We start from the raw sequence: 16,884 nt of genomic DNA, 5'->3' as shown, positions 1-16,884 counted from the left end.
CGGTGCCACCCGACTGTGGCTCGACTATGTGTGACAGCAGGCTTCAGCAGAGGAGAGAAAGAGGAAGAATTAATGACTTATTGTATATTTATTGTATTATTGTGGCTTACATCTGGAGAAGATTGTGGAAAATGCATTGGGAAAGAATAAAAAGCCTTTATTTTATCCGAATAACGTGTGGTGTATTGCTGGGTCTGTAGTTTGAGGCTCTCTGGCACCCCCTGGTGGTTACAATACATATAGTTTGTAACAACAACATACTTTATAACTCATTACAATAATTTGCAGAATCACTCATTACTGATCCATATTCATTCAAAGAAATATGACTGGAGGTTTTTTTTTCTTTAATGTTGATACCTGCTTGCTTTTAGTATTGACTCAATTGCCAGGAATCCTAGGAATGCCAAAGGGCTACACATGGACATAACTGACAATAACAGATCATGTAGGGTTGAGTCAAGGGCCATCATTTTGTTTGTCTTCATATTTGGTAAAATTTCTAGAGCATAGAAAAGTTGACAGAATGATCACAGTGCAAGAATATGAGGTGCTTTTCCAACACAAGCATACCACCCAGCTGCAATATGGGTAACATCAGCAGAAGATGTTTTAACATGAATGGAAAGAGAACAAGTCAAGCTTCTGCTGAGCATCTGCTTCTTTGACATGAATGCGTAAAACAATTTGAAATGAAGGGTGCAACTAGAGCACCTTCACCACACCTAAAAAAGTCCAAGCGCTCATCAGGTCAACAGAGAGATTCACCACTTCAAAACACATTGGCAGTGTAAAGAGTTAATTTGTAGAACAAAGGAGAAAAAAATCAATGTCGAAAAAAATGATCAATTTAAAAGACAGTAAAATAATATTAATACTTTTGTTGTCTACCAATTCAAATGTTTATCCAAGAACAGAATAATAGAGAAAATCACATGCTACTACAGTTCAAGTATTTAAAATGAAACACAATTAAAAAAAAATTCCAGAAAAATACTCAAATAAAGCCAACAACTGAGGGTGTTAATAGCACGACAAATGCAGAGCACAAAGGGTTCACACACAGGCCACAAGACACAACGCTTGAGCCGAAAGCACTCAAACACTAGTGGTGTGTGTGCTCAATGGCCACACGCCACTAGGGATGTGATTAGTCAATAAATAACAATGTTGAAGATCTTAAAAAGGAGGGTTTGGTCACAGAACCAAAAGGCACATGGAAAGTGCAATTAGAAGACAACAATTTAAAGGTGGAACAATGGGAGGCATCTAGTGGATATCCTGATGTAGCTGAGCTGTACATGGCCTTCCATGAGAGGAATTCCAGTGGAAGTTATCCATGAAACATCCATAGAAACAAAGATGTGTACTTCTCTCTTTACCACGTCCTTCAACAATTACAATTAAGTAAATCTGTCGTTTCTGTATAAAACATGACCCTCACAAGAACATTGAGATTCATAAGTAAAGTAAATTACAATGTTGTTATAATAACTAATAAATCCTAAATTTCACACAATGACCCTCACCAGCTGTCTGCTATTCTCAGTCATCAATGTGCACTGATCCAAGATCTCAGCTGTTCTACAGATGTTAGTCTCAATGACAGGGAATCAGCCCGTTATTATTTGTCTTTTCTTTGGTTCTTATAACCTCACCCTTCTTCAATCAAGCAAGAATGTCCTCATGGTGGTGGCTAGTGATGAGCGAAAAGGTTCTCACGTAACTGAATTTGAAGTGAAATTGGCTGCTTTCATGACATAAATTACATTTCTCTTCTAGTGAAATTGGTGTCATTGGCACAAGAAGTCATTATTTTTCTGCATTCTCCTTTTTTTAATCCTTTAATCACCATATACAATTTCTTGTATTAGGAGTTTGTCATTTTTCGCATACCCCAACTTACTCTCTAGAGAGTTTTGGGTTTAGAGTGCAGGATCAGCTATTTGTAGAGCACCCCTGGAGCAATTGCAGGTTAAGGGCTTTGCTCAAGGAGTAGCATTCCTTCTGTCACTGTCTGGATTCAAACTGGCAACCTTCAAGTTACCAGCCCAGGTCCTTTAGTCACAGAGCCACCACTCCTGCCTGTACTTTGGTATTTAAATAAAGATCTCCAGAAAAAAAAATACAAAAAATAATTTTCTCTCACATGTAGACATTATGTTGAGCTGCCTGATGTGTTCTAGAGTACAGTCCTCAGTTTTGTCAATTATGATGACAATTTTGGTGATCACAATCCTAAAGATGTACTGGAGACAGAAAAGAAACTTGATGATCTAAGGAACTTGTATCATGCATACACTTAACCTCTCCTGTAGGAATCAAAAAACTGGAAATGGCAGTTGCTGGCTAATGGCGTCGTGGAGCAGTGAGGGTGGCTTTCCATTTAGCAAGGAAAACACTGTAATTTTTTAATGTGTTATGACTAGGAGTCCCAAGACATGTAAGACCCAAAATGTTGCAAAAGCATTTCTAGTAATGCCCACTAGAGGGGCATATACCGCCAATCCCCAGCTAGATAAATGGGCAAACAAAGAAACTCAATTAAAATAAAAATGTTTAAATCTACACAAAAATGATTTGTCACACAAAGAAGCTCAGTGGCAAAATGGAATTACCTAGAAACACAAAGCAATCCAAGGCAAACATATTCCCAATACAGTAATCCAGAAACAAAGACAAAACCAGAGCATGAAAGTCAAACTCTCAAAGCTAACAAAGCACAGAAAAACACAATAAACTAATAGAGCACATTCACAGTGAACCACCAGGAATTGTGGGAGACCCTCCGGATTTTTAGGGCGGAAGGCAGTTCCTGGATGTGATTGGCAGTTGGCCCTTCCTTTTGGGGAACCACTCACAAAACACACGGAACATAACCCAGACAACTTACACACACAGACACAATCAAAACACAAAGAATACTGCAAATATGCAACAAAAGTAACAATGTAAATCAAAAATGAACAAAACAGGCCTAGAAACTTGAATTCGAACCCCAGCCAGGAAAGCAGAACCCTGGCATTGTGTGGTGTATTAATGTGGAAAATATGCCTCACGTCACATTTTAAAAAAGCACTGCACCTTCATGGTGATGTGAACGAAAGATGTAAACAGAATTGACTTGACAGGTGTGCGACACATAACATGCAATGTGCAGCTGCAGAAAAGAACAGATAAAAGTGGAAGTGTGAACAAGGCTTTAGAGAACAGTAGTCTCCCAAAGTGAATTTTATATTTCACGATTGGGAATTTGCCTTCAAAACCAATTGCAGAGTCAGTTTTGAGGACATCTATGCAAATAACCGCTTCACTCATCACTAGCATCAGTCACGCTGAGTTAGCGGGCTGTTGATGGACACTGGCATATCTGTTGTGGAGCTGACTTCATAATGTCTGCGAAGTGCACCATAGCAACTGGAAAGAATGCTTCTATAGTGTTACCTTGCAATGGTTGGTTGTTTCCCATTTTCCATTCAATTTTAATTGGTTGAGTTCCACTGAAGACACGACACCTGAAGCTGGCAATCTCCCCTTGGCGAACAACAGCATTGTGAGGTTCAATAGAAATAATTGGGGACTGCTGTCCTGTGAGGGTCAGAAAGAAAGTACCAACAGGTCTTAAATTATATCGTCTAAATCGGCAGACATTAGTCATTTTCCCATTGCAACCCATTTTGGGAAATGTTTGAGGAATTTGCAGCTCCTTGGAAAGGTATGTGATGGTCCCTCTTGACAATCTGCTGCAGAAAGTGGGCATCTGCTTCACACACTGCTCACCAACAGTGTTCTGGATAGACACAAAAGAATGTTGGTGAATGCATTATGTTGTAACCCTTGATATATTTATTACATGTGACATGTTACCAGTTAGCTATTTCAACTGCATATCAGACCTGAGAAGTGGGAGAGAGGTTGGATTAAGGTCCATTGGTCTAAGAATTTGTAGTGCAATATACTCCTAGAATGGTCATGACAGGACAATCTTCTCTTAATTGCACAATCCTTGCTATTTTTGAGCTGTGTGTCTTGGTGTATTGATAAATTGGGAGATACCATGTAACGTGTAAATTTGAATGAAATGTTCTGATTGAATTCTATGCCCACATTCTCTCTAAACTTCATGGTTGCCTTATTCCTGAAGCTGAAGGTCGATTGGGACACCTTTCCCCTGTCTGCTAGCCATAAAATCCTACCATGTTCCACTTTGAAATTTCTGGATCTGGTCAGCCCACTCCTAACTCGTTACTCAAAGGTGCAAAGGTGTTATTTGACATATCAGGCATCAGGCCCACTTCAGACATTTACATGCTGTGCTAGGCTCACCAGCAGAACTGGTTTCCTTTCGTTAACACTTTGTGAGACTTACTTGACTGTTGGGAAGTGACAGAGAGAGACACAGAGGCATCTTCAGTTCCTAGGGCACTGGTTGCTCTGCAGGTGTAGGTTCCAATATCGGCTGCTGAAGCTTGGAGAATGCGTAGACGTGGTCCTGATACCTGTTCAAGACACAAATAAGTTAAAACACATAGAAAAGGATATGGTTACCCAACAAGGGATGACAATCAGTTGTTACCAAGGAAAAAGCTCACATCCAGCAAGTGAGAAACTGTTTTTACATGATTTTATTCAACTTGCCTTTTCTGTTTGTCTGGGTCAAATTTTGCAATCAATTTTTTACCCACTTTTACCAAACCAATTTCCATCAAACTTTGCATGCTAATCTTCGGTGACAATGCAATATTTCATTACTTCTGACTCAGGATTTGTACATTAATTAAGTCAATTTTAAATTTCTCATTTCCTTATATTATACTTTTAGCGAATTTTGTCAAATTACTTCAATATGACAGTTAAACAACATTGGTCAAGTGGTTAGCGTGTTGGACATTCAATCAAATGCTCGAAGGTTTGAGACCAATGTACACAAACTATCCATCCATCCATTTTCCAACCCGCTGAATCCGAACACAGGGTCACGGGGGTGTGCTGGAGCCAATCCCAGCCAACACAGGGCACAAGGCAGGAACCAATCCTGGGCAGGGTGCCAACCCACCACAGGACACACACAAACACACCCACACACCAAGCACACACTAGGGCCAATTTAGAATTGCCAATCCACCTAACCTGCATGTCTTTGGACTGTGGGAGGAAACCGGAGCGCCGGAGGAAACCCACGCAGACACGGGGAGAACATGCAAACTCCACGCAGGGAGGACCCGGGAAGCGAACCCGGGTCTCCTTACTGCGAGGCAGCAGCGCTACCCACTGCGCCACCGTGCCGCCCATTGTACACAAACTATTTTTTTGAAAATTTGACCAATTTTTCATCATCCATCCATCCATCCATTTTCCAACCCGCTGAATCCGAACACAGGGTCACGGGGGTGTTCTGGAGCCAATCCCAGCCAACACAGGGCACAAGGCAGGAACCAATCCCGGGCAGGGCGCCAACCCACTGCAGGACACACACAAACACACCCACACACCAAGCACACACTAGGGCCAATTTAGAATCGCCAGTCCACCTAACCAGCATGTCTTTGGACTGTGGGAGGAAACCGGAGCGCCCGGAGGAAACCCACGCAGACACGGGGAGAACATGCAAACTCCACGCAGGGAGGGCCCGGGAAGCGAACCCAGGTCCCCAGATCTCCCAACTGCGAGGCAGCAGCGCTACCCACTGCGCCACCGTGCCGCCCAATTTTTCATCATTTATACACAAATTTGCCGAAATACTCTTTTCAGTGATTTGGCGATATTGGATCTGTGGATGAAGTGTTGGGATTTTATAAGACAGATCAAAGGATTGATTCTTCATTAGACAGTGCACTTTTCCAGTATTTCACACGTGTAAGGTTTCACCGTGGTTAGGATTTTCTAAAATGAGAAATGAACATGAATGAAAGTTACGTTTCACATTTAAGATTGTAGGTTTGATTGCACTCTGTTGTTAATGCCACTTCTGTCAAATCACCTTCCCACCCAAGTCAAGGTTTTTGTAACGTGCCAAGGACTGTGTTGCATTAGGGTGGCTAAAAAACACTTAAAAAACAGATTTGTAAGTGACACGATTTTATTCAAAAATGCACCAAAAAGTAAAAAACACATTTTTTGCATGGACTAAGATTTTGTTGGTCATATGTGACTAAAAATAAAATCGGGGAGCGCCCATAAAAAAGAATATGATTAAATTAAAATGCAAACAAACGGGATGCACCTGACCCACAATTTGGAATGCCACAGCAAAAGGTCTGAATATTTATAAGAATGAGAGATTTCAGTTTTTGATTTTCAATAAATTTGCAAATGTTTCTGAAAACATGTTTTTACTTTGGTTATTGAGTGAGGAATACTTTGCAAAAATAGCAAATTTACCAAGGGAAAATTAAAAGAACAACTACAGTGAAAGATTCTGAATATGTGTTCTGTGAATACGTGAAGATGTGTCCTGTGATGTGTATGATTTAAGCTCATTTTTAATCCCTAACTGTTCTTATCTTTCTTGTTTTTATAATAGTAAAGATAGGTAGCTTATTAGAAAACAATTGTCGAGTAGTAGGTGGAGTACCTGGTGGTTTCCTTTGTTAAACAAGTGACAACTGTTGCAGTAGTTACTGTTTGCAGAGCACTGCCTGTTTCAGAATCAACAACTCTGATTAACTCTGATTGCCATTTCATAAGAGCCCATTTGTCTATCTGAAGCAGCCCACATTGTACCTACATGAGTTATGGGCATTGCATTATATTACACCAGTAATGGCGTACTGCACAATAATGTGCAGTGAATACACTTGACTTAAGCATTCCTAGTTTTCATACACTTTCTCTGTACGTTTAGCATTCGTTTGCTCAGATATTGATGCACTTGCTGCTTCCTGAGCAGCTCTTCTTATCTCCACCCTAGTGGCCAGCTTCTTCTCTTTTATCGTCAGCATCTTTTCGTGTTAAAACTGATTAAGTCAGTGTTTGTGTTGCAATTACTTAGTACGTTTTCCTTAATTTTTCACTTAAGCTGGCACTTAAGTCTTCAATCTGCCTCAAGAATGATTTAAGATATGAAGAAGTTGGGGAAGTGACGGCAAAGGTGGTGGGGATGAGAAAAACGCCCGTAGGTATGTGCTGCACGGCTGCCCTGCTGGCCACTGCCGAGAGTTGATTATATAATAAAATAAAAATAAAAAGAGGAATAACTTTGGAGGTCAATCACCACCACGAAAGCGGATAGTAGATATCATGTAGTATATGTGTACCAAATTTCAGGTCAATATGTCAAATGGTTTGCGAGCTACAGGTGATTTAAAATCCTGGACAGACAAACGGACAGCCATGATAGCGTATTATATAAGAAGATGCTTCATGGGTTCATGGGTTCATAGGTAAGTTGGTTAAAAAAAATGTATCCGTATGATAAACAGAAGAATATCTTTGGATATATCCATTTTAACTTGCCATGCCTTAAAGATACATGTAACTCTCAAGCTGTAAAAATTCACTTTTGTTGTTATTCGGATGACTTCAACTATGCAGAGATATGCACATTTTGCTTAGTCTTTCCACCAGAATCTTCTTGAAGAGAGTGTTATAGAGCTTAATATTTAATATTTTGATGCATGTTTGTAAATTCTTATTTAAGAATGAATAGTGACTTAAAGAAAGAAGCAAGCCAAAGTAACTTTCCTCCCCCAAAAGCTTTAGGAATGCCGTTACCTTTTGTTAAGCGCTGCTTTGGAAGTCTTACTTATTACAGTGGGTATGGGCATGCCTCCAACCAGTTAGGCCAGGGTGATTCTGTGCAGAACATTCTATAAGCCCAGAAGTTACCTAGACTGGAGGGCAGGTTTGAAAAGGCAGTTTGTATACCCATGGGTCTGAAGTATGGCCATTTATAAGTGGTCTTAAATTGGAAGCCATTCTGTATCACAACGCCCCATTGGTTCATGATATATGATTAGAAGGGTATAAGTCGGTTACTCCACTTCTCCTTCTCACCGTCTGACCATGAAGAGAAGACCACCCCTCTCATTTAGCATCTCTTCATGATGAAGATAACAACATCTCGTCTGCCATGTTGAGACAGGCATGCAAACTGTGTCAATACTCCATTCAAAGGCCATGTGGTAGGAAAGTTTGAGCTGGAAAGAAGATAAGACTGAAAGCTGCCTATGGATGCAAGATGTAATGCTACTTAGGCTGTAATGGTATTTTTGTCACCCTCATTTTATTTTGCACATTATTTTGGGCATATTACCTGTAATACATAATTAATTAAATGTGAAGGTCATTCTCCTGCCTGTTCTTTCACTCTGTCTAATTGAAGCTAAATAAGGGAAGGAAGAAATACAGTACCTAACTACAGACTGGTAAGTGTATGGAGATTTGAAGCATTTTGGTAAAGTCTACCTATTAAAAAGTATAAAGGTGAAAATGGGGTCACCATAGGACCCTAAATGACAAAACAAGTGACAAATATTTAAGCTGGTGTCTTTATTTGTAACATTGCTGCCACAAAACACACAAAGTGTCTTTTACTTATGATCATTCACATTTGCCTCTTTGAAATGCTCTCAATATGTTTTCACTAAATATAATATTATGTTTCACTTTAAATAAAGTACACCATGGTATATGTGTTCAGCATTCTTAGTTTATGAACACACGCTATTTATAAGACTATTTATTGTGAATTTCCCCTTGGGATTAATAAAGTATCTATCTATCTATCTATCTATCTATCTATCTATCTATCTATCTATCTATCTATCTATCTATCTATCTATCTATCTATCTATCATGTAGTGCCATATCTATTTACAGTATCTATCTATCTATCTGAAGCCCACCGTAGCATATGGCGGTGTAAGAATAGGAACGGAAAACGGTGAGAAAGGTCAGAAATGAAGAAGAAATAAATACTTCTTGAAAGACGCAGTTGTGAATAGGTGTTTTGGTGGAGACGACAGATAATGAGTCGAAAGATCTACTTGTACCACAATATCAGGTCTGTGCTCTGGTCTTTGGATATCCGACAGTGCATGTAGAATTTCCGGCCAAATAGGATTACATGTGAAAGTGATAAATAAATCAGGCTTTCCGAATTTACATGCTATGGCCATGGCATCCTGATAGTTTTGTTGCATGTATCTTGGACTTCCTGGAAATGTGGACGGTAATATGATCATTTTGCCTACACGTACATTGTTATTTTCAGCGTTTGCTTGCAGTGCATCTATTAGTAGTTTGTAATGATCGACGCGCATATCTTGTTGATGTAATCTGAGATAGTTGAGACGCGCGCCCTCTGTTTTAACATACGCATCTACGACGTATTATTGGAATAGTTTGCCGCTGGAGTGCAAAATACTAAATGTATTCCTCATTGTTAATCTGTACGCGTAAAATTGGCATTGAGTAAGCCTTATTCGCTTGGCAGTTCTTTTATCGGGAACATGTTGTAAATCTTTGTGCCAGCCAATGTCTCCGTAAGGGAATAAAAGTGGGTAAACCATAGGATTGCAATTCATACTGGGCGTGGAAATCTGTTTACAGGCGTTGCCTATGGGATAGATGCAAATGAGGACGAATAGGAATCGAGAAATGCCGTGTCGGCTGCGTGTGGGCGGGACCGGTTTTGAAGTGGAAGCAGGACAAACCAGAAGAGAAATATATATAAGACATTGGATTGAATCAAACCTAATTTTTAAAGGATAAATTTTTACTATGTTCAAGTTTTACTTAACTTCATTTTTTGTGATGAAATGTTTAAACGATAAAATGAAAAAGGAGTCTGCGGTGGGCTGGCGCCCTGCCCGGGATTTGTTTCCAGCCTTGCGGCCTGTGTTGGCTGGGATTGGCTCCAGCAGACCCCCGTGACCCTGTAGTTAGTATATAGCGGGTTGGATAATGGATGGATGGATGGATGAAAAGGAGTACAGTAAAAGCAATCCCACAATAACCGGTGTTTGGGCTATGTAAGAACAAAAACAAAAATACGCCCCATGCAATGTGAGCAGCAAAGTAAGAGAAAAAACCAAGGAAAGGTAGAAACGAAAAATGCCTTCACACAGAACCAGCTCTTAACTAACTGAATAGCATGACGCCAGATTTGGCTGGTACAGTCCGAAGAGTTGTTGATCCAAGATGTGAAAATTTCAAGAAGGGCAAGATTATAAAATGAAGACTTGCAGATTGCAGGAGAAGCAAGATCGGGACATTTCCAGCGAAAGGCTAAGAATAACTTAGCTGCAATGGTAGCAGTCATTAAAAGCCTCTGCTGGGACAGAGAAAAAGAAAGTGAGGAAAGAGAAGAAAGATCCAGGAGGAGGAGAACTTGAGGGGACAGAGAAAGAGGAAAAGAAAGAATGGTGGAGAGGGACTTGGCTGCAAAGTACCAGACAGCCATAGCCAGAAGAAATTGTGGAGGAAGGTGTCAGGGACTTTAAGACAGCAAAGATGATACAGGGGGTCTAGTTCTAATATCTTCAGATGTTGTCTCTGGGGTGTAGAGTACAGACTATGGACAAATTTAAATTGTGACTGCTGGTGGTTACAATTTTTTTAGGACAATAGGTGATGCTTTGAAAGACCTTTGCCAACACAATGCAGAGGATAGGGAAAATCTGTTAGCTAATGAGACATGTTTGGGAGAGTTTTGAGGGAAGCTTTGGAGAGAAGAGAGTAAGATGCCAGACACCAGTTTGGACAAAGGAGAAGGGGTTGAAGCAAGCAAGTGCAAGGGATGAGCTACAAGAGAAGTGGAAGGGTTATGATGACCAGATCAAAGAAACAGGAACATTTCCAGCTCTGACTCCCAGCACAAACATACCAGACAGACACAAAAGGAAGGATGAAACTGAACAGCCCTTGCTATTCAGGGCAGAATGGTGGAATAGAGGAGTGAGGAGGTGCCATTTTAGCAGCAGGTCCATCAATATTTCATTGTGTCTCGATGTCTGAAGGGCATACAATAAAATTAGGCCAACAACAGGGGAAAGGAACTTTAATTTATTAGAAATAAACGGGAATGAAGTTGGGCAATGGGAGAAAATAACTCATTGTTTCCATGAGAAACCAGGATGGGGCGCTGGGGAGGTCAGACACGACTCCAGAATGGTCTTAAAGTAAAGGCAAAATGGTGTAATTCAAAATCATTAAGGGAGACACAGATCAAAGTGGAGTGTTTAATAGGTGGCCTCTTGTGATTCCAGAGGAATAAAGATGCCAGGGATTTGGGAGTGAGAGAAAGAGGGAGGAAAGAGCTTTCAAAGTTAATTCTATGGAGCAAATTCATTTTAACAATTGCCAATATGAACTAGAATGAGAGAGGAAGGAAGGGCCAGGAGATACAGTAATGGAGTCTCTGACACCCTTCAGAACACAGCCAAAGATGGCAGCTACAAGCTCCTGGACAGTGACACAGATGTCCAATCTCAGGTATCTGAACTATCAGAAGAATAAATGAGGGAAATGTAGAGAGACGATGAGAAGAATTCAGTGGGGAAAAGGACAGATTTAGACCTGTTAATGTTATAGCCAGACAGGGATTCACAGATGTTAAACAGGTCGGTGGCACTGGGACGAATCATCAGTGACATTACCAAGGTAGAGAAGAACATAATCAGCTTACAATGTGTAAACACCTTAGCCAGCAGCTAAATATCAGAATTCATCAATGATAACAGGCAATGACTGGAGCAATTGGTAGGATCCTTACCTTGTTTAAATTATGGGGTAATCAGAGACAAATTAAATGAAGGGTTGAAGTGGCAGTAAAAACGTTCAGAATTTATCATCTGGAGAGCAGGGCTGAGATATGCTTCGAAAAAACAAATAATATCTCAGGTGCTGACCCTACAGGTGGTACAGTCCAGAGCATCTTTTAGTTTGTTAAGTGAAAGGGGAACATCCAGAGCAGAGACCTCTAACTCTGAAAGCTCCAGAAGGGGTAAGGAAAAGAAAAGTCTCTTTGGATTTGAAAAAGGTGTCTGCATCAGTGGGAACAGAAGGGGAGGATGAAGACAACAGATCAGAGTAGTTCAGAGTAGATCAGAAATGTTTTCAGTTTTGTTTGGTAAATGATATCTCCTTGGTTTTAATGGCTGAAATAATAGAAAATGAACTGCATTTCTGAAGCCTGAGAGCCAGAAATTTACCAGGTGTAGATCTGAAAACATAGTAATGTACGGAAAACCAAAAACAGCATAGCGAAATAGCAAAGCATTTAATTGAACCCTAGTGCTAGCAATGAGGGTTTTGTTCCTCTGGTCCATCACAAGTGTCACTATGTATTATATAAAAGAACTAGGTTGGGGGAACAGGGGTGGCAGCCCTCATGGCAGTGTCAGACACAAGGCAGGAAATGGTCCTGGATGGGACGCCAATCTATTGCCTATACAGACATCAACATTTACTCGTTCCAGGCAAATTTAAAGATGTCCATTAAATGATCATCTCATCTTTTTTGATATGATACTAATATTTTAAAAGGACTTATTTCTTTCAGTGTTGCTCCTTTGGTATTGAACTTTATTTTGAAGATGTGCCTAAAACCCTGTCCATCTCAGAGATCTATAAGAAAGTGACTTTCAACAGTTTCACAGCTGTCAGATTTTTATCTAAAATAAACAAGGAAGGGCTGCCTTAGAATGTTAAGTGTGGTAGCTCACCTGGTGGTTGGATGAGAGGGACCCTCCTGATCTATGCCAGGTTATTGCAGGTGGTGGAGACCCATTGGTAAGGCATGTCAAGTCCAATGTCCTGCCCTCTTGCACGGTGGGTGATGCAGGCTCGATTTTCACTGGAGATGGCGCACTCCCAGCTTTAGGGAAAATGGAAGTACACTTGTTTATGCGTTTCAGATATAGATTTCTGAAGAACGGACAATAACAGATGGCAAAAACCTTTTTCATTGAAAAGGACAACAGTATGATGTCCTTGGATGATACTAATAACAGGATTCTTGTTACTAACATTGTCATCAGCACTGCTAAATGCCATATAGTCCTGGTCATAGACCTCCATCCATCCATCCATCCATTTTCCAACCCGCTGAATCTGAACACAGGGCCACGGGGGTCTGCTGGAGCCAATCCCAGCCAACACAGGGCACAAGGCAGGAAACAATCCTGGGCAGGGTGCCAACCCACCGCAGGACACACACAAATACACCCACACACCAAGCACACTCTAGGGCCAATTTAGAATCGCCAAGCCACCTAACCTGCATGTCTTTGGACTGTGGGAGGAAACCGGAGCGCCCGGAGGAAACCCACGCAGACACGGGGAGAACATGCAAACTCCACGCAGGGAGGACCCGGGAAGCGAACCCAGGTGCCCAGGTCTCCCAACTGCAAGGCAGCAGCACTACCCACTGCGCCACCGTGCCGCCCCGGTCATAGACCTGCTCTTTTTAAAAGTTCTTAATATAAAAGAGCAAGTATGCAGTCACACATTCAGAAAAATAATTCTGCAATTTTACTCAACACATGTATGTCTCATTCACTGTATGTTGACTTAATTACTTATTATTTGTATTTTACTTGGAACCAGCCACATTAACACCTAAGGTCATGTTTCTAAAAGATTTAGCATTTTCAAGGCTACTGTATTTTCAAAAATAATCAATAATTGTTATTTAAGACAAGATATTTTGCATTGAATCTTACCAACAATGACTGATACTTCAATTCGAGCTTCAGATGAGCCAACGGCGTTAGTCCCAACACATAGATAGATGCCGGCATCAGAGGACTTTATTGATGGGATCACCAAGGTGCCTATATCAGTTCTTTCCATTCGAGCCTATTCAGATTTGAGAAAGAATTAAATCAGCAAAAAATGTGAAAAGCAGACACTGATGTAGATATTAAAAAAGAAAAAACATAGCTGAGAGCCAAGTCTTAGTAAAACGCTTGCTAGATTAGAACCTTGATTAGCTGATGATTATCAAATATTAGCAATCAATGGGATTGGGGATGAAGATCTTTACTATCGCTGAAGTGTTGCTTGCACTCTAAGCCTTAAGAGATGTGCTGTCTGCTATTTGCTTGCTTTTGATAGGGGAAAGAGTTACTGAAGACTTTTTTTATGTCAACGTCACCAAGGCCACAGCTTAAACCAAAATAATATATATAAATGTTAAAAACACAACAGGCAGGCAGGGCAAATGCACACTTGGAAAACAGTATATACAACCATCTGTTTTCCAACTGACTTATCCAGTTCGGTACTACATGCAAATAAATTGTTCATCCTTCACAATGGACACAAGCACAAATGGCAAAGAGCTGCAATCACCCAAAAACATTCAAAGTGAGCTTGTTTATATACTCTGTCTCACATGTGTGCATTGGGGACAGTTTAAAGGATCTAGTGGTTGTAATTCCTCAACAGTACACAAGGTGGTGCCATATACTAACACCTCTTCCCTTCCTTCTTATGCAGACTAGATGACTGACAACCTTACTGTCTCTGATATCACTTGACATCCACCACTTGGACCTGCACCTTCCTGCCTGGCCTGTACTAAACTGTACATGTCACCATCTTGGGCAGTCTATTCTCACACTCACATCTACAGAGATGTTTCTTTGCTGAAAAGCACTTTATTATGTTCTTATTTACAATATACGGGGTCATGGGTCACCTCAAACCTTTATATATCTTTGTCCTCTTTTACAACTCATATATAACAGGTGGCTTTCACAACAGAAAAAAAACCCCCAAAAACTTGCAAGAATGGGCACAAATTATTAAATGAAAAGGTCATGTCACATTAGATGACTTTACCATTGATTTTTCAGTCATGGCTTTTACTTTGTAATTTTACCAAGTCAGAGGCAGTTGTGGTGTGCTCCCATGACCACCATCAAGTAGTCTGACACACCCAACAGGTCAATCCAAATAGTTTGTGACTCATCCCAAAAAAATGAAACCGTTTTGATTTTTGTCTTTAGTCTTATGGATGGGCTCTGTGTGCATGAGAATGGACAACCAATGAATGTTCATCTGGAAGAAGAATGCATATAATGCAGTGACGAGGAATAAGTAACATGTTTTGGACCTCGCAAACAAAAAAATGTTTGTCTGTCTGATGTCTATTGTTTTATGTACCCCAACATACTAGAAAAAAGGAGATAAAAATGGCAGAGATTGTTTCTGAACTTGCTGTGCCTGTTAACACTTTATACAGCACCGGCTCCATCAGGAAGCATGTTACTGGGCTGTCAGAAAAAGGGGTGGTGGAAAGTCATCATGCAGATCATAAATGTGACATGGCCTGCAATTTTCAGTGGTGCAGATTGAAGTGGTCTGGAGGCAAGATCAGCAAGTGCAGTTGGCAAGTGTGACATACACTCTACAACTAGTGACATTGGTTTACTCACAGAGTGTTTCATTTGCAGAAGGCAGGTAAATCTGGTCAGGACGGATTGGGGGAGTCAAGTGTAAGGAGCCATCTACACACATGCAACTTGATTTCCAATCACAGCTTCTAAAGAGCAGTCATGGGTAAGAGACTTCAGGTAATACTTAGTGCTTAAAATAAGGTGGAGAAAGTTCCCAAATCAGTGGTAATGTAAAACTAGAAATTACAGACAGCTTCTATATATAAATTAAAGGGCTTCAATGAATGTAACCAACAGAGTCCTTTTTCTCCCAATTAAAAGATGTTGACTGTTAGCATGTCTACAAAAGATATTTATCCCCTTTGGAAGTTTCAACATTTTATTATTCTACAACAGGCGTGTCCAACTCCTGTCCTGGTGGGCCGGAGTTGCTGCAGGTTTTCATTCTAACCCATTTCCTAATCAGTGACCATTTTTAACTGCTAATTAACTTCTTTTCCCTTCACTTTACTAGCCTTACTTTTAAAGGTTCAGTCCTCTGAATTGACTCTTTTCTTCATCAAATGGCAGCCAAACAGAAATGAGATGTGAAGTGAGCCGACCATCTAAATCAGGGCTTCAAACTCCAACCACTTTCTTAATGAGAAGCCAATTCGTGCTTTTAATTAAATCCATTATTTAATTCCATGGCTTGTTGCTGCTTACATTTCTACCACAACAGACATTTCCAGAAACTGTTGATTTTCTGTTTTTTCTAAGAACACCACGAAAATGTTTTAGTGACCAGAGCAGATTAACCTTACTGAGACCTTTCTTTATTTTCCGATACTGTGTGATGAGCACAAGTTAACTGGTCATGTGGCGGCTCATTTTGTGTCACACTATTGTTTGGCTGCTAATTAAGGAAAAAGAAACAACTAAGGGGTTTGAGTCAGCTAAGGCAAATGACATTAATTAGCAGCAAAAACTGGTCACTAATTAAGAAGATTGTTAAAAGGAAAACCTGCAGCCACTGCGGCCCTCCAGGACCAGAGTTGGACACCCCTGTTCAACAGCACTGAATCACAGTGGATTTAATTTGCCTTTTTTGGCATTGATCAACAAACAAAATATTCTAATGTCAGATTGACTATACTGTAGATCTCTGCAAATTGATTTCAATTAATCACAAATATATAATGCAAAATAACTGATCATATAAGTATTCACCCCCTTCAAGTCAGTATTTCTAGATACACCTTTGACAGCCATGATAGCCGTGAGTCTGTGGGTGCAGGTCTTCATCAGCTTTGCGCACATGGACACTGCCATTTCTCTACAGTCTTCTTTGCAAAACTGCACAAGCACTGCCAGGTTATATGGGGGTTGTGAACAGCCATTGTCAAGATCAGCCACACATTCTCAGTTGGATTGAGATCTGGACACTGACTCAGCCACTCCAGGAAATTAACTTTGTTGTCATGAAGCCATTTGTGTAGCTTTGGCTTTATTTTTGGGGTTGTCGTCTTGTCCAGAAAACAAATCTTCTCCGAAGGTG

The 16,884-nt window shown here is 40.4% G+C and overlaps 1 protein-coding gene across 7 annotated transcripts in view; it reads right to left on the bottom strand.

The window, feature by feature from the left end:
- The window catches only part of hspg2 (heparan sulfate proteoglycan 2), a 517,600-nt gene that overhangs the window by 84,638 nt on the left and 416,078 nt on the right, over window positions 1-16,884 (bottom strand). For 6 of the 7 annotated variants that reach the window (XM_051930335.1, XM_051930339.1, XM_051930337.1 and 3 more), the window contains 4 exons: window positions 13,668-13,803; window positions 12,669-12,820; window positions 4,370-4,499; window positions 3,445-3,588 (listed from right to left, as the gene is read on the bottom strand). In XM_051930335.1, the coding sequence (XP_051786295.1) occupies window positions 3,445-3,588; window positions 4,370-4,499; window positions 12,669-12,820; window positions 13,668-13,803 (562 nt within the window). The remainder of the gene's footprint in view (window positions 1-3,444; window positions 3,589-4,369; window positions 4,500-12,668; window positions 12,821-13,667; window positions 13,804-16,884) is intronic. The other variant, XM_051930340.1, reaches the window with a different exon arrangement.

Source organism: Erpetoichthys calabaricus, chromosome 8 (assembly GCF_900747795.2).
Source record: "Erpetoichthys calabaricus chromosome 8, fErpCal1.3, whole genome shotgun sequence".
Classification (NCBI taxonomy): Eukaryota; Metazoa; Chordata; class Cladistia; order Polypteriformes; family Polypteridae; genus Erpetoichthys; species Erpetoichthys calabaricus.
Note: the sequence above shows the minus strand (reverse complement) of the source record. Positions and strands in the feature narration are given on the sequence as shown.